This window comes from Fringilla coelebs (assembly GCF_963513975.1).
Source record: "Fringilla coelebs genome assembly, chromosome: Z".
NCBI lineage: Eukaryota > Metazoa > Chordata > Aves > Passeriformes > Fringillidae > Fringilla > Fringilla coelebs.
The window spans coordinates 40,244,356-40,267,316 of record NC_140031.1 but is presented as its reverse complement, the minus strand read 5'-3'; the positions used below and the strand labels follow the sequence as shown (position 1 = coordinate 40,267,316).

The 22,961-nt window shown below is 34.7% G+C and overlaps 1 protein-coding gene across 1 annotated transcript in view; it reads left to right on the top strand.

Annotated features, from left to right (window-relative positions):
* CNTNAP4 (contactin associated protein family member 4) overlaps positions 1-22,961 on the top strand; it is a gene marked incomplete at both ends in the record, with an annotated part of 195,152 nt that overhangs the window by 114,741 nt on the left and 57,450 nt on the right. Inside the window, 5 exons of the mRNA XM_084225161.1 lie at positions 6,604-6,751; positions 13,881-14,084; positions 14,242-14,426; positions 16,136-16,279; positions 18,675-18,936. Of these exons, the coding sequence (XP_084081287.1) occupies positions 6,604-6,751; positions 13,881-14,084; positions 14,242-14,426; positions 16,136-16,279; positions 18,675-18,936 (943 nt within the window). The remainder of the gene's footprint in view (positions 1-6,603; positions 6,752-13,880; positions 14,085-14,241; positions 14,427-16,135; positions 16,280-18,674; positions 18,937-22,961) is intronic.

Genomic DNA, 22,961 nt, shown 5'->3' with positions numbered 1-22,961 from the left:
TAATATACATCTGCTGAACACTTTTGCACAGAATTAGAATTAGTATACGTAATGTTCTTGCAGCCTTATTGTTCACATCATAACCAAAACATTTAATCTCAGTGAATTTCTACAGCTTTTCATTTCATAGTATCTTTTTTCAGAGTAAAGCTAAAAATATGGAAGTTGGTTGCTTTTGGAAAGTTTTTCTAATTATCAGAATGGCAAGCCCTATGTGAAAAGGTAAATTTTGCCACTAAGGTTTTTGGTGAAATTGGTGGGATATTTGACTAATGCTGCAGCAACCTAAGAAACAGATTGTCATGTTAGCTCGATGTTATACACTAGTCTAAATCCATAATGAATTCACTTACAGAAATGTCTCTAAAGTAGAAATCATGAGACATCATATATGAAAAGCCACAGAAATAATTTAGTAGGAAAGTTTATTATTGAACTGTTTTATTGTTTATGATCCTCGGAACTTAAAAGTATTTGCTGGGCTGTTTCTATGTTGCATAGTTAATAAAATTTCTTTCCTTTCTTTCTAATAGCATTATTTAATTTCTAACCTAGCTGTGAAACTATATGAAAAGAAAATTTGTACTATAATATTAATAAAATGTTTGTTTGGGTTTTCTTTTTTTTTAATTGCTTTGAGCAAACAGAATTCCCATGTAATGTTTTGACATTTCAGTGGATTTCATACACAGCTATTACACTAAAGGTATTTTAGTTATAAATTACCTGAATTACCTTTCTGGTAGTTATGTCATGTATTACATAAGTACCATACCATAACCTCTGGGTTATGTCATGTATTACAAAAGTACCATAGTGAATTGTGATTCCTATCTAAACTTCATACAATGAGAACTATACCACCTGCACATTTTTTTTTTCAGATTTTAAGAGGCAAATATGTGGAATAAATAGGTTAAATATGTTTTTCCCTTTAAAAATATTTCATAACACTTATGTGGTTAATTATTTCTAAGTGTATAAATTCAATTTTGCACTCCAGATTAAAGACCACTAGTAAAAACATTTATTTACCCGGAAGAGTAGTGAATAAGCTTCAGATTGCTTTGAAAATAGAAAGTTGTGCTTTAGCCCAGATTCAAAATTCAAATTTTACAGATTTTTTTCAAATAGATTTATTAAAAATCAAGGGGGAAAAAAAGTGAAAATAGAACTACCAAAACTTCTTTGGTTGTTACCTTCTGAGATCATCACAGCTACCTTTGCAATACCAGAATATAAATTCATTGACTACAGATCCATGTTATAAAAAGCCTATCTATATTCATTTCAGATAAAGAGTTAGCTAATCTTCAAGGGTTGTTAAAGATTGTATAGAATTCCAGCAATACTATTATGAAACACATTCATATTTTCAATTTTCAGTAATATCTCTGAGGTCCATGTGATTAGCCATTAATAAATAAAGCATAGTAGATTCAAACTCTATATTGGGATTTTATAAGGAAGAATTGTTATGGTAACTTTTAAAGGAAGAATCTTGTGCCTAGCTGTGTCAATACAAGAGCTCCCTCTGATGGTGACAAGTTACTTGACATAAAATTTTTTACTACATCTGAATGATGAGAGGAAATAAGGCAGATGGAAGAATTCAAAACACCTGTTGTGGCTGGCGGCTTAAAAAAATTATTTTTATTTTTATTATTATTTTATTTATGAGTCCCCATGCCATGTCATCTGGAAAATTAAGTACCTTTTCATTTCAGCTGTATTGAACATGAAAGGAATAAAGAAAGAGACAGAAAATACAGTTTATTAAGCACATTTCTACGTGAGCATGTCTAGCTGTTGATAAACTTCTTCTGACTAACAGTAGCTGTTCAAGGGCCCTAGATTCATATGCTTTTACACACCCCTGCAATGTTATATCCAACTGCTGCTACTGTAACAAGAAAAAAAAAACCCATGACCTTTTTCCATTAGCTTGATTTTAGATATTGAAATCTCCCTCTTCTGTATTAATATTAAAGCAAATTGTTTCAATTTTCTTCTCAAAAAGAAAAAATCCACCAAAAAAAGAGAAAGGAACACCCCCCCCCACCTCCCCAAAATAAACTCCAAACAAAACCAAAGGGCAGAAGTAATATCTAGAGTCCATTTTGAAATATCAGGTGTCACCTTTGATAAAATAACTGACCAGTGCCATCTCATCCTCTCTTCATCTCTTAATTCTGGTACTTATGTAAAGTTATGCTTATGCTAATATTCTACTCACATAGTGAAAGACAAAAAAAAGGAGAATGAACAAAATTACATTGAATAAAACGCTCTCCAAATGTAAAGAAATAAGAGAAAGACTGAAAGAGTATGGATACAATTTACCCCACTATCCTGTGTGACAGTGAGGGAAAACTGTAAGTACAGGAGTGGGGATTTAGGTGGTACAAGCAGTGAACATTGACCGGAACAACAATATATGATGGTTTTCTGCCAAGTTTTTTTTTTCTTTCTGTCTGGTCTATATTAATCAGGTTGTCATTGATATGTGCTGCCCTTTCTTTACCAAAGACATTATGAACATTTGGATTTATGAGTATGTGTAAATGCTGTGTGTTTTGATCAATTTAAGGAAACACTACTATATTCCACATGTATCTTCAAACAATCCAAGATCTACAAAAGGTACAGTGAATAACTTACGGCACAGGGCTTCTCACTATAATACCACTGTTCATATTTTATATGAAAGATATAAGCCAGCTTTTGCATCTATCATTTATACCAATGAAGTCTTAAAAATCTGTTAATTTAACCTCTGTGATCATTTTGTCCTAGCCATAATTGCAATGTGGGCATCTAAGAATGGAGACAATTATGTGGTACAGTGTTCTCTCGTCAGAGTGAGGGACTTTCACATTGTTTCACTTTAACTGAAAAGTTCATATTTGTTGACTTTGGGGAGCAACTTCAATAGACTAACAATAACTCATCATAGTGGTGATAGGATGAGAAGGATGAGTCCGTGTTTGGCTTCTTGTTCAGAAAACCTGTCAATTGATGTGTACTTGTACTGTGTACTAAGTTATCTGGAACAGGTACTCCTTTTTGTTACTGAGATGTAAATAATTTAAACTGTAACATGAACCTGGATGTAATTTAGAAGCATTGGGAGAAAATGGGAGAGATGAGTTAATCCTCTCTTTTTAATGAAGTAGTTTATACAAACAGTTCCTAGTTGCTTACAAGCTGATTTTTTCAGCTGCTTTTTCTGGTGTTGGTACTAGAATTTATAAGCCACATGATGAAGTTAGATCCATCCTGAGGTACACTAGTACCACAACTTCTCTTCCAACAAAGTTATTCCGGTTTGGTCCTGTTCCAGTACTTGTTATTAATCATTATATGGGGCTTTGCAGCTGTGTAGACCTATATTAATTTATATAAGTATATTTTTAAAAGTAATACCTATATTAATTTATATATGTATATTTTTAAAAGTAATATTGTAATAAATATATTAAGTAATTGTAATAAATATATTTACTCTAATTGGAATAAATATATTTACTGCAGTGAGTATGCAACATATGTAAAAGCTTTATGCATATTATTTAGTATTATTTTTTAGGGTGTATGTTTAGTATATTATACAGTAAAGTTATATTTGTAAATAAGGGTCATGTCCTCTAGCTTATCTGAATTGTGGGTCCTACACAGTTTCATTTCTGGGGGAATTTTTGGTTGGTGAGAAAGCCTATTATATCCCTGGTCAACACCCACATGTGCTTTCTACATAGAGGATGGACAGATAAACCAAGGAGTTTTTTTACCTTGTCATGATGCACGCTTACCTTCACAATCATTCTGAGCTTGCCAATGCCCTTCTATGGACAGAATTTAGGATTTACCGATCCAGAGTGCTCTGTGATTTCTGACGCTGTAATAAACTGAATAATTCTGCCTTCAAAGCAGGGTAAAGTAACTTGAGATAAAGAAATTACTGGGTTAGACATTGAGTAGGATGGTTAAACCAAGTTTGAGAGCAGTTCAGGCTCTTAGTTCAGGCTTCAGTACAGCCCAGAATACTTCTATTTCATGGAATAAAATATGTCCTGGAGAGTTATCTACCTAGATATCTCTGCTGCTACATGGCTCTGTTACTGTTTACAGCTAAATTGCAATATAGTATTGCAGTGCTTCAAAAACTGCATTCTTTAAGGAACATGGTATGCTTTCAAGCTATTAGGAAGCAGTATAATATGTAGTTGATGTAAATACAGCAACTAAGAGTCAACAAACACTTTACTGGGTTAAGTGTAGGACCTTATTAACATTTATGCAAACAGTGTTTATTAGGTGCAATTATTAGGTTTGTTATTCCTATTAATAGAGGGCCACATGACATCTTTTTAACCATTAGATACCTGTGTAAGTTGTGAGGACTCTTCATAATCTAAAGTAATGGCAGGTTCCCTATACATGATTTGGCATAAGAGTGAAGTGGTCTGAACAGTCTAAAGAAGAGGAGTAGGATGAAAGAAGCTCATTTTATGGTTGTAAATTCTATGTTTTAAAGATTGCTGGATTGGATCATGAAACAGTAATTGTGTTCTACTTTAAAGACAGGACTGTCTGAAAGGTCAAATATAATTCTCCTCTAAAAAGCTTACAGGCTACTTTCATAGGTTTCAGGTACACCTTTAGTACTGTAACCTGGAGAAAAAGCAGTCTGATTTTGTCCTCTCTTTTTTTGAAGTGGACTTAGACTGAAAAAAAATCAAAATACTTATTTTAACCTTTAGACTGTTTAAAACAAGCAAATAAAGACCCATGCTCGGCACAATTGATGTATTGTAAAATGTGATTTTTCTGCATAAAAGCCTTGTAAAATTACAGAAAAAAAATACTGATTTCTAAACTAGCCATTCTGAATGGTGTTAAAGGAGTAGTCTGAAATATTTTTAGGTCATTGTTGAAGCCAAAACCCAAATTTTGAATTAAAAAATCGTGGTCTAAATATACCCTACAGTAAAAAAATTCAAGCCACAAATAGTCTGTTTTCAAAGCTTAAATTAATTTTTATGAGGTGGCTGCTCTCCAAAAGCAATTTTGCAAAAAATTTTAATCTTGCTGAAGACTTCATTTGCTCACAGTAGTTAAACTTCTGGGGCCTGGTTCTGGTTCAGTCAATCAACTAATTGGCACTTCCATGGGCAGTTATATTTGTTACAGACTACAGATAGGATTTGAAGGGACAAGAGGTCTGGAAGTGTCTCATCCTCCAAATCGTAGGTTTCCTCTGATTTTTGTTTATTTCCACCTTTACATGCTGTGTTAATGGAATTACAAAGCATGAAGCTGAAGGTGGACATTCAAAGTCACTAACTCTCATTGTTTATTGCTAGCCTAATAGGTTAGCTTAAATAAGCCAATTCACTGTTCTAGTTTTCATTTGGATTGGTTGATGGGTTGGTTTGGTTTTGGGTCTTTTTATTTAATGTCTTTTTTTTTTTCCCCATTGACAGTTCAGCGATTAGAATTTATTGAAATTTTACTAGTACAGGAGAGAGAAGGTACAAAGGTCTCTGTATAGAAAGATAAATAATGAATGCAGTGAAGCTCATCTCTGTTTCTAAAACTTATGGAAAGAGAAGCTGCATACCTAAAGATGTTGGTTGCTATGTACTTCTCCAGCTGCAACATCTGTGGCTTATAGCTATGGCAACAGCACTGTTCATACAGCCAGAAAGGCGTAATCTTTTAAATACTGCTTATCTAAATATTTCAGAGAGCCATCAGATATTTGGATTCAAAATGTCTGAACAAATTCTTTATGCTTCACATACCATAAACAGGTAATAACAAAAAACACCTCACAACCCAGAGAAATCAGAAAATATTCTCCAGTTTTAGAATGGTATAGTTTATTATCGCAGGGTTTTTTTTATTTTCTTCTTTACATTTTTATGTATTCCTGTTTTCTTTGTGAAAGAAAAAGGGAAAATAGTTTAATCAGGTAAATACTGCAAAAAAAGTTTACTTTTTTTCTTTCACCTTGTTAAAAAACAGAAATAAAGATTCTTCTTTTATAACAGGACACTGAAACACATCCCTTTTACAATTATTTGGATTCTTTAGTTGGAAACAAGTCTTTCATTACCATGATCTGCCAATATAAGACCATTTTAAATGTAGCATGCTATGTATTTGAAACACAGGCTTGCCGATGAAATCCATTTAGCCTTTCAGTAGAAAGAATTTGTACACATCGTTGTTTTCTTATGCTAAAGTGTTAGGTAGAGCCATGCATTGAAGTGTGAGGATATTACATGTGTTTTTTGAGACGAATGTTTGGGTTTGCAGGGTTTGTTCACTGAAATTTTAGAAGCTGTTAAATACTTCTCTGCGTGGGGCATCAGCCCTAAATACACAGATGAGTTAACACCTTATCCAAAAGAATCGTCAATATTAAATCATCAGATGTTCCTAGGGAATTCACTGACAATTGCATTTTATTCCTGTGCTTGACTGTTTGCCAGATGAAGTGGAAGTAAAATGTATAAAATTAAAAGATCAGTGATACTTCCATATATTTCTGTATTCAATGTGGATGTGGCTGATTTCTTTTTCATTTTCTTCTAGGCCTTTTCTGGGAACACAAATGCAGACAGTGTCGTGTACTACAAGCTTCAGCATTCTATTAAAGCAAGATTTCTCCGTTTTGTGCCTTTGGACTGGAATCCAAATGGCAGGATTGGAATGCGCATTGAAGTGTACGGATGCACATATAGTAAGTTTATTTCTGAGTCAGCTAAATGAAATGAGTCTTCATCAATGTCTTTTGCTGCCTAAATAGCATTTGAAAGTAGATTTCTAAGGCTAAGTTTAATATCAAATAAAACTGAATTAATACATTCATGTGCATACTACACTATTTCTACATCAACTGTCAATATGTGATGTTTATTTTCCAGTCCTTTCTGTATTGCAATGAATGGTGTGGACAAAATCCAATAACTGATTGTATGCACACTCTTCTCTTTTTTTTTGTCATAATAATAAAAATTGCATCTATACATGGTATACTTGCTATCTATCTGAAGGGCAAATTCTGCTAAATGTTTACAGTTTTAAATCTATATGGTCTTGATCCTGAGACAGTAAGAATACAACTAGATAGATCTACAAATAAAAAATTGAAGGACACTTCCAAGATTTTTAGGTATTTATATTTTATATATTTTTATATATTTAGAATAGCTTTTGTGCCCTCAATAACAGATATAAGCCTTTGGAAGTAGATTGATATATTTTTATATATTTAGAATAGCTTTTGTGCCCTCAATAACTGACATAAGCCTTTGGAAGTAGATTGCACAAGTGTAGTGGTTTTATTGATCTGCTGGACAGTGTAAATATTCCTGACATCTTCCTGTTGCAGTTTTTCATCCATGGATTTTTTTTTAAAAATTCCTTTTTGTAAGTTTTTTACTGCTTTTTATTCTTCACATCTTTTCCCCATGATGGAAACAGAATTTATTTTAAGCAAACTCTTTAACTGTTTTTTGTGCATACTTTTATCTGTTCTTTGTTGTTTTGTTTTGGGTTTTTTTCCAACTGCTTTATTTAAGTTAAATTTTGTATATATTTTTTATATATATTTGTTGATTTGTTCTGGATGGTCTCCATATACCTTTTTCAATTGCCATACATTTTTATCTGACTTTAAGTGTATATCAGGAAAACATATCTCTGGGCTTTCTGCCTTAAACTTGAATTTTTAAAATTGGTAAAAGGTAGTGAACTAAGGGTATTGAAAATTTAAACCTGAATGCAGGAGATTAGGTCACCTTAAAAATCAGGTAAACTTCCTCATCCCAGAAAACAGACATCTCATACCAGGAGGACTGAAAGGCTCACACAAAATTCCTCACACAAAATTCCCCCTTGAGTCTGAGAACATGACTTATGATTCCTAGAACAATCTAAGAAAATGGCCTTGAAAACTGAGTAACTGAGAAATATGACCATGATTCAACTTACCCTCAATTCTTTTAAGTTCCAGAGCAACAAAAGTTTAAAAATGGAGGCTGGACAAATGAATTTATCATTCAAAGCTAAAGCCTCATCTAAGTCTTCTATTTGAGACCTGATTTCTGTGGTACATGATGGCAGAATAGTCCTCTGTAAGCTTCACTTTAAAATTCATTGATAGCCATCAACTTTGCGTCTTCACAAGTCCTTCACCTCGTGCATGTGATAACGTTTAAATCCTTACTCAGTTTTGCTCTCAGACATTTTCAAACTGAAGAGTACTCGTTTGACCATGCCTAAAAGTCAGATTTTAATTATTTATATTCATTATCATAATTTTCTCTTGCAAGATCCATATTATGGCTCTCTTCTGTGTCATGCTTGTTGCCCAACAGTGGAAAACTGAGTCTAAAGGACAAATAAAGAAAAGTGTTCACCCAACTGAAAAAAGAAAACATTTACAATTCTCAGTCATGAAATTAAATTATTTTTGTGTAGCCATTAACTATTTTTGAGAAAGATTATATTTTTTGCATATTACATACATGGCAAAGAATTCTTCACTATAATGCACTTTGTGAAGAACATGAAGTCATCAAAAATAGGTAAATTTTTTAAAGTTGGTTAAAATTTTCTTTTACTTAATGATAATGGGTGTTCTAGAAATGCTTTTTTCCCTATCTATAAATGCTATCATTCCAAATAAATTGCAGACTTCTTATCATCTCTGTATTTATTTTGAACATCTACTGATTACCAAGTGCCTTTACCAGGTAAATTCAGTGGTTGCCGTTGAAGACAAACCAGGTGATTATAGATTTACAGTTTAAAAAATTATTTAAAAATGTAAAAGCATAAATATTTCTCTCCAGTCTTTTTCTCCATTTATCAGGCACAATGAGGACATGCAGTTATTGTCACAGTAATTATGCCTGGCTCTTTCTGAATGACTGTACTTTTCAAAGTGGGATCAGAAAAAAAACAAAAAGCAGAAATGCCAATAATATCTACTTTAGCTTTGATTCACATGTTTTACATGTCCCATTTTCTCATCTTTTCCTTCAAGGAACTCTCACTGGGTATTAGATTTTAAGAGTAAACAACTCTCTTTTCATTTGCCATCAAGTATGGGAACTGTGCTCTATATTCAAGTGCAAATGCACTAATTTCTTTCTTCAGTCTTACCTGTTAGAAATTACATAACTAAAACTGAATTTGTGAGAATATTCAGATCTCTCTACTCCATAAAGTGATGTGAAAAATGTATGTCTCTATGTTCTAAAAAAGTCATTACTATCTTAATGAAGTCGTACTTACAGGGCAAATTTTGACACTACTTGAAATCTGCTGTTTTCCAGTCAAAGCCTGCTCTGAATAACTTCACCTTGTATACTCAAAAATAGTGTTTACCCTTTAATTATAGTCGCAGTGAGGCTTGGTAATACTCATTCTATTTTCCTGTTGGATGCAGCAGATTATTATGGGATTTTTTTCTTTTTTTTTTACGCGCAACTTGTTTTCTCCTATAAACTTTCTAGATAGATCAAGGACTGTCACATTTTAGATGTTTGTAAAGAGAGCATCCAGACAAGCCCTTCCATGTTTGTCTCAGCATTTATTGAGTAGAAAAGCCAAATAAAGGTAGTCAGTTCAGTTATGGACTTACATGAAATATTTAAAGAGTTCCCCTTCCTTTTTTGTTTTTTCTTTTATCTTCTTCTTTTTTTTTTTTTTTTCTTTGAGTTCTTCTCCCTGCTCACTCTGCTGTCTCTGCAGTGTTTCTTAGAAAGGAGGGAGAGAGGCAGTCAGGAAGGAAGGAAGGAAGGAAGGAAGGAAGGAAAGAAGGAAGGAAGGAAAGAAAGAAGAAAGAAAAGAAAGAAAAGGAAAGAAAGGAAAGGAAGGAAAGGAAGGAAAGGAAGGAAAGGAAGGGAAGGAAGGAAGGAAGGAAGGAAGGAAGGAAGGAAGGAAGGAAGGAAGGAAGGAAGGAAGGAAGGAAGGAAGGAAGGAAGGAAGGAAGGAAGGAAGGAAGGAAGGAAGGAAGGAAGGAAGGAAGGGAGGAAGGGAGGAAGGAAGGAAGGAAGGAAGGAAGGAAGGAAGGAAGGAAGGAAGGAAGGAAGGAAGGAAGGAAGGAAGGAAGGAAGGAAGGAAGGAAGGAAGGAAGGAAGGAAGGAAGGAAGGAAGGAAGGAAGGAAGGAAGGAAGGAAGGAAGGAAGGAAGGAAGGAAGGAAGGAAGGAAGGAAGGAAGGAAGGAAGGAAGGAAGGAAGGAAGGAAGGAAGGAAGGAAGGAAGGAAGGAAGGAAGGAAGGAAGGAAGGAAGGAAGGAAGGAAGGAAGGAAGTAAGGAAGTGGCGGAAGGAAGTGGCGGAAGGAAGTGGCGGAAGGAAGTGGCGGAAGGAAGGAAGTGGCGGAAGGAAGGAAGTGGCGGAAGGAAGGAAGTGGCGGAAGGAAGGAAGTGGCGGAAGGAAGGAAGTGGCGGAAGGAAGGAAGGAAGTGGCGGAAGGAAGGAAGGAAGTGGCGGAAGGAAGGAAGTGGCGGAAGGAAGGAAGTGGCGGAAGGAAGGAAGTGGCGGAAGGAAGGAAGTGGCGGAAGGAAGGAAGTGGCGGAAGGAAGGAAGTGGCGGAAGGAAGGAAGGAAGTGGCGGAAGGAAGGAAGGAAGTGGCGGAAGGAAGGAAGGAAGTGGCGGAAGGAAGGAAGGAAGTGGCGGAAGGAAGGAAGGAAGTGGCGGAAGGAAGGAAGGAAGTGGCGGAAGGAAGTGGCGGAAGGAAGGAAGTGGCGGAAGGAAGGAAGTGGCGGAAGGAAGTGGCGGAAGGAAGTGGCGGAAGGAAGTGGCGGAAGGAAGTGGCGGAAGGAAGGAAGTGGCGGAAGGAAGGAAGTGGCGGAAGGAAGGAAGTGGCGGAAGGAAGGAAGTGGCGGAAGGAAGGAAGTGGCGGAAGGAAGGAAGGAAGGAAGGAAGGAAGGAAGGAAGGAAGGAAGGAAGGAAGGAAGGAAGGAAGGAAGGAAGGAAGGAAGGAAGGAAGGAAGGAAGGAAGGAAGGAAGGAAGGAAGGAAGGAAGGAAGGAAGGAAGGAAGGAAGGGAGAAAGGGAGAAAGAGAGAAAGAAAGAAAAAGAAAGAAAGAAAGAAAGAAAGAAAGAAAGAAAGAAAGAAAGAAAGAAAGAAAGAAAGAAAGAAAGAAAGAAAGAAAGAAAGAAAGAAAAGAAAGAAAGAAAGAAAGAAAGAAAGAAAGAAAGAAAGAAAGAAAGAAAGAAAGAAAGAAAGAAAGAAAGAAAGAAAGAAAGAAAGAAAGAAAGAAAGAAAGAAAGAAAGAAAGAAAGAAAGAAAGAAAGAAAGAGAGTTAGTTTGTTTTCTTTTTCTATCTCCAGGTGTTCAACCTGCCTTCATGTGAACTGATAAAACATCTGCTTGTGCCATGACTTCACTGAAAATACTCTGTGCTGAATCTCAGCCCAAAATCTGTCTGAAGCCTCTGACTGATAGTTCTTTCTGTTTAGTGTGTACGAAAGAGAACAATGAATCTCTACTGACATTTCCTGTGTCATGTTCCTGAAATGCCAGATTGTGGCAATTAAGCCATGTAAAACACAGTTAAGGTTAAGCCATGTCATGACACTAAAAAAAAAAGGGATATTAGCAATATGTTTAGCTTACATTTCCCCCTCTTCATTACGGTACTCTCTTATTTCATCCTCTGAAAACCAGGAGTCTAAAAATAGAAATCAAAGAAACCAAAAGTTGGGGATTTTCTTGGCCTGTCAAGCAGAAAGATAGGTTTAAATCTGAAAATGACAAATGTATAAAGTTGTAGAATATAGATAACTGGAAAATAAATATATAGTGCACATTAAAAATTGTCAGTTATGTATGTTATGATACCTAACCCAAAGCACTGCAGCTATACTGCTCAAACTGTTTTGTTTTCTATTACTTCTAATTGTATTGAGGCTTTTTTAGCATTTCCTACCTGTCTGAATTGCTTTAGTCAACATTACAGTTACATTAGTCAAAGAAGGGACTTCATAGCCTCTTCATAACTGGAATAATGGCCAGTTGGTTTGCATTGGTTTAAGTTTTTTTTTTTTTCTTTATAGAACATTAGCATTTATTTCAATTGATAAAAAGATTTAAAAAATATTTTTTTCAAAGACATTTCAACTAAAACTTTTGCTCAGGATCACTTGGATTCTTGGTCCTGTGGTACGTGAAGCTTCCAAAATTTCCAGTTTCTCAGGGGCATTTTGTGATTTCCAACGATATTTTTATAGTGCACTAAGGTTTATATCACATTAATTTAAGGAAGACACATTGCCAATTGTGGAAACAAAAGATGAGTATTCATAAAACAAGTCCACCTGTTTTATTTTTCTTATTTACAACCGTACAGAAAATCCATGTAGAGGATTTTGAAGTCCAGCGAATTGCAATTAGTTGGTAAATAATAGAGGAAAATCTTATGGTACTCTGGATATGTGCCCACATTCTATTTATCCATATAACCCTGCATGACACCCAAGCTGTGTTTCTCACAAATCTTTAGATATATTTCTAGGGATAATGCATAGATGGCTAAGACATGACCTGTGTGAGAAATGTTACAAGAATTTTGATTGCCATCTGCAACCCTTTCACAATCTTCATTAATTCATGGAGAGGCAGGGGCAAAATTTAATTTTGTTTATTTTCCAAATTTAGACAAAGCAGATGTTGCTTCTTAGGAACTGTGCTGCAGAATAGTGTAAGGGATTTTGGAGAGCCATGTTAATGTTTATGCTCTTGTCCCAGTAAGAAGAGTATGTTTCCAGTCCTACAGTTATCATTGCCTACTAAGTTAGCTGGTTTGATAGATGTATATAAATGTACAAGTGGTCTTGTTGAAGTCTTTATTGAATCTATTCTACATCACATTTGTTATTTTAATTCAATATTAATTAACACTTTTGCTGTCCACATTCATTCAATGACAAAATGAAGTAAAATCTAGGGTTCATATTTAGGTAGAACATCATATTCATTGTGCATTTGATAAATTAATTCTTCATTATCAAGATATAAAGAAAATCAAGAAACTATATTTAAAAACATAACTGCATTCACTTGACAAGAGCTTTGTGAAAATGGAATATATCTAAAGTATAAGAATTAATTTGAATTCATTCAATTTCCATGCTGAAAATATGGAGAAATATTTTTAGTGAAATTATATAAATTTTGTAAATCAATAATGGATTTTCCTTGACTTGCAAGAAGTCAACCAGTCAGTTGAAAAACAACTTCATATTTTATTGGGTATCCTTTACATCTTCATTCACTTCAAAAATGTATTTTTCAAGGGTAATTACTTTTTTCTTCATTACACATGAACTGTGAATATTCTAGCTTTTTATATCAGTTATCAGTTCCTTGGTGTGTATCTTGTTCAATCTGTACTGATTTTGACAGATATTCTTTTATACTATTGGGATAAAATCAGTTAGCCCTATTTCCTTCCCTTCCTGAAGGTCAACAGCAGCCTTGGCTTTTTTTTCTGTCTTTATTTTGTTCATTGGGATGAATTGCACATAAATTAATAGCGATTTTCAGCCTAAGAATACGAGTAAAAACAGAAATGGTCAAAGTACTTTATAGCTCCAAGGAAAGGAAGACAGCATATGAGAACATTTTTAGATTTGAATAGAGGCCAGATCTCTTCTCGCATGGTTTTATTATCTAGTTATACCATCATTATTAAAACACAACAGTCTTAATATATGGGAGAAAAAATGAAGTACAATTTACTGTGCACAAATGATCTAGAGATGTTAGTGATGGAGCTTCATACCATATTGAAGTAACATGCAACTGTTTCTTTTAGACATAGCATTATACATTTTCTTTCATTTCTTTATTTCTAGGGTCTGAGGTGGTTGGCTTTGATGGGAAAAGTTGTCTAATTTACACATTAAATAAAAAACTCATTAATGCACTGAAAGATGTGATTTCTCTGAAGTTTAAGACAATGCAAAGTGATGGAATTCTCCTCCACAGAGAAGGACAAAATGGAGACCACATCACCGTGGAATTAACTAAAGGGAAGCTGTCCCTACTCATTAATTTAGGTAACAGCTATAGTCTCATAAAGTCTAATATAGTTACTAGGCATTACTTGACTAAAACTTCTCTTAAACTGTTAAGTGGATTTTAATGTGTAAAGTATGATAAACTAGCAGTATATTTTTGAATGAAATTAATAGTTTTTATTTTTCTTCTTTCAAGGTGATACTAAAACTCATCCTTCTAATGCCCAAATTAATATTACGCTGGGCAGCCTTTTGGATGATCAACACTGGCATTCTGTTCTCATTGAGCATTTTAACAATCAAGTAAACTTTACAGTGGATAAACACACTCATCATTTTCATGCAAAAGGAGAATTCAGTTATTTGGACCTTGATTATGAGGTGTGAAAATTACCTTTCCTTTATTACATTTATTACCTTTGTTATGCAAATGCACTGAAACAGGCAAAAGAAACAAAACTTAAGGAAGTTTGTAGTCCTTAAGACTGTGGGGATTTTCTGTCTGTTAAAGGAATTAATAAAAATAAAGATGTTCTTGGAGTACAAATCTTCCACTAGACTCCTCTCAGTATTTTCAAAAGGCCATCTTTTTCATCTCAGAATTCATTATTTTAATACCTTTGTTTTAATAGAGTTGCAAATGTGATAAACAATATTGTAAACATAATGAATGAGACCCAACTAATTGCTATGATTTAATGAATATTAAGGTTATGAATATAAAACTTGATGAAAATTGCAATGTCAGTATAAAAACCATTGTAGAAGTATTTATATCAAGACTTAAATCCCTGTTAGATCTGAAAATTATACTGTGAAGAAATCTTTCTTATACAAATAGTAGATTCATGAAAGGTAGTAGATGTAATGTGCTGTGAAATTTTCCTGTCTGTGGTTAAAAATACCACTATTTCACGGTTGTAATGTGATGACTGGCTGCTTTATGTTTGTCCTATGTCCTATGCTGGATAAGACAATGAGTGATAGAGCAGAATGTCAGAAACCCGCAGACTTTACTGTACTCATTCCAGTTTTTAAGCATTTTAGAGTGAGATGTCATGCTGTTCTGTGCTGCATTATTCCATTTCAAAAAATATCTGCTCAGAATTTCTGAATGTAAATCATAGTATCAAAGTTTGGAGGATCATACTAATTAGAAAAAAAAAAACAAAAGCTAAAGGGAAAATAACTGGTGGACAATTTCTTTTAAAACAGATTTAAAATTAAAAGGTTTATAGTTTAGACTGAATTTTTTACAATGTTGTCTAGAATAGCTTTGAAATATGGGAGCTCAAATTTTCACTTGTACTGGAATCCCACTGCTGGTGGTGTAAAAGAGTTAAAGCATAGACTAAAACAGAACTAAGGTCACCCTTGTGGCAATGCTTTTCTAAAATAATTTATTGTTTTCTATCAGCTTTTGCCTTAGGGCAGGGATGTATTTAGACAGAATGATATTCTTGAATTTAGTGGCTCTCAATGGGTTTTTATTTTTGTTAAATCTTCCAATCTCTTTCTGAAGCTAAGTAATCTTACAGCACCATACAAAGGAACTGCACAGCCTAAGCATTTTGAAAGAGAAAATGTGCCTCCTTTAGTTTGTTTCAAATCTGTCCTAGAATAATATAATTTCATGTACTCTTGTTTTCTATTATAGTAGTTATGTGTGCACAGTAGTTAAGTGTGCACAGAGTGGAGAAGTTAGGCTCAAGTTTCTAAAGAAATTGTTGCTAACTGTCTTCTCCCTTTTTACACTGTTTTACATAGTCTCCTTGTACTTGGCCTTGTCCTTCTTCTTCTTGGTTGCACAGCTGTAATGGACCCTGAAAACTGTTTCAAGACACAGATACATCAGAAGAAGAAGGAAAAAAAAGCCAAAATGTCAGAATTATTTACTACATACATTTGACTTGATATAGTCTATTTTTTTGTTAGCCTATTCTTTTAATATGTAGATGTGATACACTGAAATACACAAGAAGTAGCAGATTTATTATAGGCCAGTCTTTGACTTCTGCTCTTACAGTATAGTCAACTTTTTCCTTAGAAAATTACTTAATAGTATTATTGATTTCTCTTCTCTTTCTAAGCTCAGCTTTGGAGGGATCCCAGTGCCTGGAAAATCAGGGACATTATCACGCAGGAACTTTCATGGGTGTTTTGAAAATATTTATTATAATGGAGTGAACATTATTGACCTGGCCAGGAGGCATAAATCTCAGATCTACATTGTGGTAAGAGATTTATAGTTAAGAAAGAATAAATAACTAAAACAGAGAAAAAGATCACAACCACTTTCAAATCCAGCCTGTTAGCACATTTCTAGTAAAATCTATGTTAGGTAATAAAAGAAAAATAAAGTAATTACCAAGCTGGGCTACCTTTCATTTTATGCTGAGTAGATGCATCCTAGTAGAAAAGGTGGGATGCATTTTATTCTTGAGGTCTTTAGCTGATATTTAGATATGTCTGATATCACAGTGTTGTATGCTTTCTAACTGGGTGACAAAAGTCGATGAGTAACAACATCAGAAACCATCAAATCTTTGGCTTTGTAGCACAGTAATAGGAATATGTGTCTGACTAATAAGAACACCAGGAGTACTTTTTTTAAGTTCTTTATTGCTGAGGACACTGATCCACTTTGTCCAGAGTGTTATAATTTTGATAGATCAGTTCTGTTTTTCAATTTATACTGATCTTTTTCTGAAGACCTTTAGTTTAGGTTGGGGGGTTTAATGTATTTATTGAGACATGGCCAGGAGTCATATTATCCAATATCCTACTTTTTAGAGAAACTGTTGCAATAACAAAGCAAATGTGCTCTGTGTTACAAAAGGCTTTCCAGAAATTTTACGGAGTGCTTTGCTGTTGGTTTTGGGGTTTTTTTCTCCTAGTACAACAAGGGTCATCTCTGTTTGTAACATGTGCTTATTTAGTAGCAGGAAATGCAGAGGTGTCATAGAAAGCAGCTCAGAACAATTAAAAATACATTAAATGCTTTCATGATCCAAATATTTTAACTTGGATTTCTATTCAGAATACGAAGAATCAAATTTGGTCTCCAAATGGAGAAATGAATGAGAGGCATCTCTTGTCATGTGAAATTCACTTGAAATTTTCTAAAATTGTCTAAGCTTGTACCTCTGCATAGTATTCTGTCCATGATGTTTATGAATATTGGGGAATGGGCAATAATAGTGAGCTCTGTGTGGAAGGGGATCTATGAAACTATCTGTTAGAGGAAACTTCATTACTTTTCTGTCAAATATTTTAAATTGTTGTGCTACTTTCAAAACTTATGAGGAGACATTTCATAATGTAAATAATATAAAAAGAATCTCTGTTACCACAGAATCCCTGTTAAATAGGCACTTTACTGGGGGAGTCTGCAAATGGCCCGCTTTTAGCATTTAGCAAGGCTTTTATAATCTGATGAGTGCCTTTTAACTATGTGTCAGTTTAGCTGACTATTCATTTCTGTACAGCTGAGTTCATAAGACAAAGCTTTTGCTTATTTATCTATTTTCCTTGAAGAAAATGAAAACCCATAGACTTTAATACTTTGCCACACCAGGGACTAGTGAATATTTTTCTTAAATTTATTTTAAAGCTACTTAATGTGTGGTCAAAGTTTTATGTATGCTCATAAGTTTAAAACTTCTTAGTGTTGAACGGAAATTAGGTGCACTTTAAATTCCAAAAACATTAATCTTTAGTAATCTTTTTTCCAGAACAAATTAGTTATAGTTCAAATGGTGTCAGCGAGTCATTAGATCAGAGTGTACAGAGTACTACTATCAAGCACCAAAAAGTGTTAACTCTGTCACCAGATGCAAAAAAGACATTATTCCCATTCCAGATTTCTTATCTGCATCACTTAGTACAAGTATAGATGCAGGTTACTCTCAGAGTTTCTCAATGAATTCACCCACAAATTTACCGAAGAAACAGTTTTTTCAGAAGAAGGTAAGCACAAAACAAATGCTAGGTGCATTAATCCAGCACATCATCTAGTCCATATGGGTCTGCTTGAAAACACAGTCCCTCTTAAGAAGTATGTGTTGTGCATTTGTAAGTAGCAAGAGTTTATATGTGGAATTTTTCTGTTTATGAAAATAAATACTGGAGTTGGTGCCCATCTCCAATTGAATTAATTTGGAATTTTTTTTCCCCTTAAATTTAACACACCTTAAACAGTCAGTGCCAGCTCAACATTCTCAACATTCTTCTCTGCATCCAAGCATTTAGACCCACGTACATGTTTACATGCAGTGAGTGGCATGGCATTTATTTGCCATTGAAGAATTTGTCAAGTCCCTAATTCTTACTGAGGCTGAGCCAAGCTAGGAACAAAGCAGATCTTTCTAACTCCTGAAGTAGCATTAAATCAGCCTCATAATTTAGGATCTTACGCCATTCCCTCAAAGGTCCTTGCTGGTCTGTGCAGGCAGATGAGTCTACTCTGGTCAGACAACTATGTTTATATTTCTCAAACTGATGATGTTCATGTTTGATTTTTAGACTAATACATCCAAGTACTTTGTACCATGTTTTGAAACTCTGCAGTTTCCATGGAGAAATTCTCATTACTCTTCCTAATGCCATATTTGTTTTATTTATTTCTAGGGCAATATGTCCTTCTCATGTTTAGAGCCACAGGTGGTTCCTGTGACATTTCTGAGCTCCAGCAGTTTCCTGGCACTGCAAGGCACATCAGGGCAAGATGAAATATTTGTCAGTTTTCAGTTTCGCACTTGGAACAAGGAAGGACTTCTATTATCCAGTAAACTGCACCAGTCTTCAGGTGGTTTCCTCTTATACCTGAGTGATGGGAGAGTCAAAATCAATCTTCATAAAACAGGAAGAGTACTGAGTGACATCACTGCAGGTAACAGAAATGAAGAAAAAACTTACAAGACTCCTATGCATAAAAGAAAAAAAAAATGAAAAGTTGTTTATTTAATATTTGCTTTCTTGACTTAATTTTATGATTAGTTTGTGTGCCACTGTGTTTTACTTGTTGGAATTTTGCACTCAATTATTTCTAAGTGCTTTCTTTTCTCACAAACGTACCTATTCTTTTTTTCCCCATGAGTAAAAAGGAATTACTTGCAGTAATATAAACTGAAAAATTGAGTCCTTAGCTTAACGTGCATACGGTATGTACAGCTCATGTGTATAACCCGGCAAATCTAAGCAGCTTTTTCAGTTGTGGAGTGTAAGAAATTTAGTCTTTACTCTGTCAAGCTGAGTCATTAGGATGTTTTTCACCATTTGTCTTTGCTTTTAAAAGGTATCAAGTAACATTTTTTTTATAAAGTTATACATCACTATAATTATAATGTCTGCTATTTTTTAGAGTTCTCAGTTGCAGAGATATTCATTAATCTGGGACAGTGGATGCCCAATATCAGATTGTATTTCAAAAAACCAGGGCAAGTTTTAGTCTATGATTTAAAAAAAAAAAGGGAACTTCAGGAAAATGAATACCTGAGAGCTAAAGGGTCACTTTTGTAGTTAAACACTGAATTGAGACTAGATCATCTACTTTTGGTAGTACACTGCTAGGCATCCTTCAGGGTAAAACAGATTTTCAGAAAGCTACTACCTAGTCTAGTCTTCTGATGAGTAATTTCACCCTTGGCAAACAAATATGTCAAGACAAAAGGATGAAGCTACTATAGTGGATACACAGTCATGTTAGAGAGTATTCAGTTGGGATTCCAGCTTTAACTTTCTCTCTGCCTGGCAGGAATGGGAGTAAGTCTTTCACAAAGACACTCCTCACTTTTTTTGAGCACTGTTGGCAGTTGATGTGGGAACGGCAAGACTGTTGGCCCAGTCAGGAATCTCCATCTTTCAGGAAATATGACAGCAGGACAGAAAACATCATCTCCACCTTCAGAGGCTTTTTATAAAATGCTGATATCCAGTAGCATCCCCATGTAATAATATCATCACCTTCACCTAGCAGCTCTTCATCAGTATTGTATTATTCTCTGACATTTCATGTATCGCAGCTACCTTAGAGCTTCTCATTATTTATGCAAACAAATTTAATTTTGCCCTTTACTTGTAGATAGATGATATGATATGATATGGTATGATGAGTCCTAAGACAGGGAAAAAACCAATAGAGATTAGGTGAATAAAAAGGATTACCAGGAATATATGATATGAGGAAATTGATGCTGGGGTTGGAGTGATTTCTTTATGGACAAAGATGACCAGAGTCCACTAGCTGGAGGAATATATTGTAGAAGCAATGGTGAATTTGGATGCAGAAAACACGTTTTGATATCCAGAACATCAGTTGATCTTTGATTCATTTTGACCCATACACAAGCCTGTATTTTCCATTTTATATTCACAAAGCAGAATATTATCAGTGTAAAAGAAGCCAAGTTAGTTCCAGTTATGTAACAAAAATCAAGTGAGAAACCCTCAAACTAGTTATAATCAGTATAATGACAAAATAAGAATCAACTGATCTAAATTGTTCTAAATAAATCTAATTGACAACTTATTAGGCAGTATAATGCAAAGGGATCAAAGCAGAATGAAGCAGGGCAGAGAAACAGCCACAGGATTTAAACATGAGGTCTCCTTAATCTTTGTTCCATGCCCCTGTTTCTTTGATTGATTCCTTACTTGAAATCCTATTAATAAATGAAAATTCCTTTCCTTCCTTGAGGGGGAAGGGAAGGGAAGGGAAGGGAAGGGAAGGGAAGGGAAGGGAAGGGAAGGGAAGGGAAGGGAAGGGAAGGGAAGGGAAGGGAAGGGAAGGGAAGGGAAGGGAAGGGAAGGGAAGGGAAGGGAAGGGAAGGGAAGGGAAGGGAAGGGAAGGGAAGGGAAGGGAAGGGAAGGGAAGGGAAGGGAAGGGAAGGGAAGGGAAGGGAAGGGAAGGGAAGGGAAGGGAAGGGAAGGGAAGGGAAGGGAAGGGAAGGGAAGGGAAGGGAAGGGAAGGGAAGGGAAAGTAGAGAAAGAAACTGTGAAGTTCATTATGTTTCTACAGGTGTATAATGATTACAAGTAAAATTTTAAACTGTTGATTATTTAAATTCAGGGAAAGACTATAAGCCTCTAATGACCACAGATAATGTTGAAATTTACATAAATACTTTGATCCTGTTCCTGTGGGTGAGAATAGGAATGGCCCTAGTATTTTTTATTTTCTAAAATAACTGATGCACAAAGAGTACCACTTTAATGACAAGAGATTTCCCTAGGCTTACCATTTGAAAATGTCAATTTCTTAGTAAGAATGTCAGTGGTATATAGTTAGCAGTGATGAATTTGGTTTTTTAGGAGCTATTTCAATTGCTGTTCAATTAGGTGATGGATGTTAAAGAAACTGTTGCCATGCACTGTCATTTTAACAGACTGGCTTATGGTGGTGGCACTTTTAACAGCAGTAGGTAGACTTTCACATGGGGCAATTTATTCAATTTCAAAGCTGCAACACAGTACATAAAATGTTAGTGTAAGCATCCCAAAATAAATCTTGACATTCTATGCTGAAACAGAATTTAATGTGCTTATGCTAGGTTAAGCTTTCCATTCATAAAATCTAACAGGAAGAATTATGTTTGTCTTTGTGAAGGCAAAAGCTACAGCAAAATCATCTTATTCTCTTCTGAGAAGGAATTTATCTAACAGAACCATATGGGTAACTTTTCCGTGAGTTTTTGAAGTGTTTGTTGTAGCAATCATTGAAGCAATTCAAGTCTGCATTTGGAGATTGAGTAATTAAATTATGGATGGTTGGACAGTAGATTTGCTCCCCTACAGCCAAGGACTTATGACCTGACTTTCACACACACATACACACTCACACACTCACACATAATATTTGATAATTAAATCTGAGCATATTTCTTTGTGCACAAGCCTTAAATTAATTATCCTATGTTTTTAAAGAATTCCTTTAACCATATAGAACCAAGGAGAATGGCATGTTATTTCATAACGAATTAAGTTATAGTAAGTTCTGTATTTCTTTTGCAGAATAGGTGCTTAATGTCTTTCATTTGTAGCCTCTTTTGCAAGTGGTACATCAAATATTCACAAACAAATAACATAGATTTAAAAAAAAAGAGAAATCAACACAAAGTTAATTTGTTTTGAATTATGACACCAAATTGAATTACAATATGTGTAAATGTTGGATCTTAGTACTCAGTTTGTTCTGTGACCCTCTATTTCTATTCAGCTTTTAATTTCCATGAAGCTTTTAGTTGAGTGATGTTAATAATAATGGGATTTCATTGTTGTACTTCAGACTAATCTATAATTTACTTCCTCTAAACTTTTTTTTTTGTTTCTCACTGATCTAATGATTTATATACACTGCATTTTATACATGTGTTCCTGAGGTTGGGTGTCATTGTTCTGCAAGACATCCCATAGACCCTATTGATTTAAAATTGTGGAACTAATGAGAATAAATTGACATCTTGTTTAACAGCTACCTTATTATGTACTAAAAAAAAATAATTGTTTTGCTTTTCCTCTTTTTTTGTGGTTAAGCATTTTTCTAACTCATAGTAGAGAAGCAGACAATATAAGTTTCAGATGGAATGTAAATGTTGATAGTCCACTGGCCTCTTCCACTTAGATGTTTTACCATTCAGTGGCTCCACACAAGCAAATATGATTTTAGTCAAAATTCTCAATTCAAGAGCTAAAATGAACAGTTTTCTTCAGAGTGTCCTGTGCTCCCACAATGGCATTCCTTAGTTCTCAGACTTAATAAAAGGGATTTCTAGGAAGTCTTAACTTCAGCTGCATGAACATTGGTGACTAGCTCTAACCATGCCAGCCACTAAGGAGGGGAGGTAAAATACTCCTTCCAAAATCATATAGTTGGTCAGAAAGGTGAATTACAATCAACAAACCAAAAAATGTAAAATT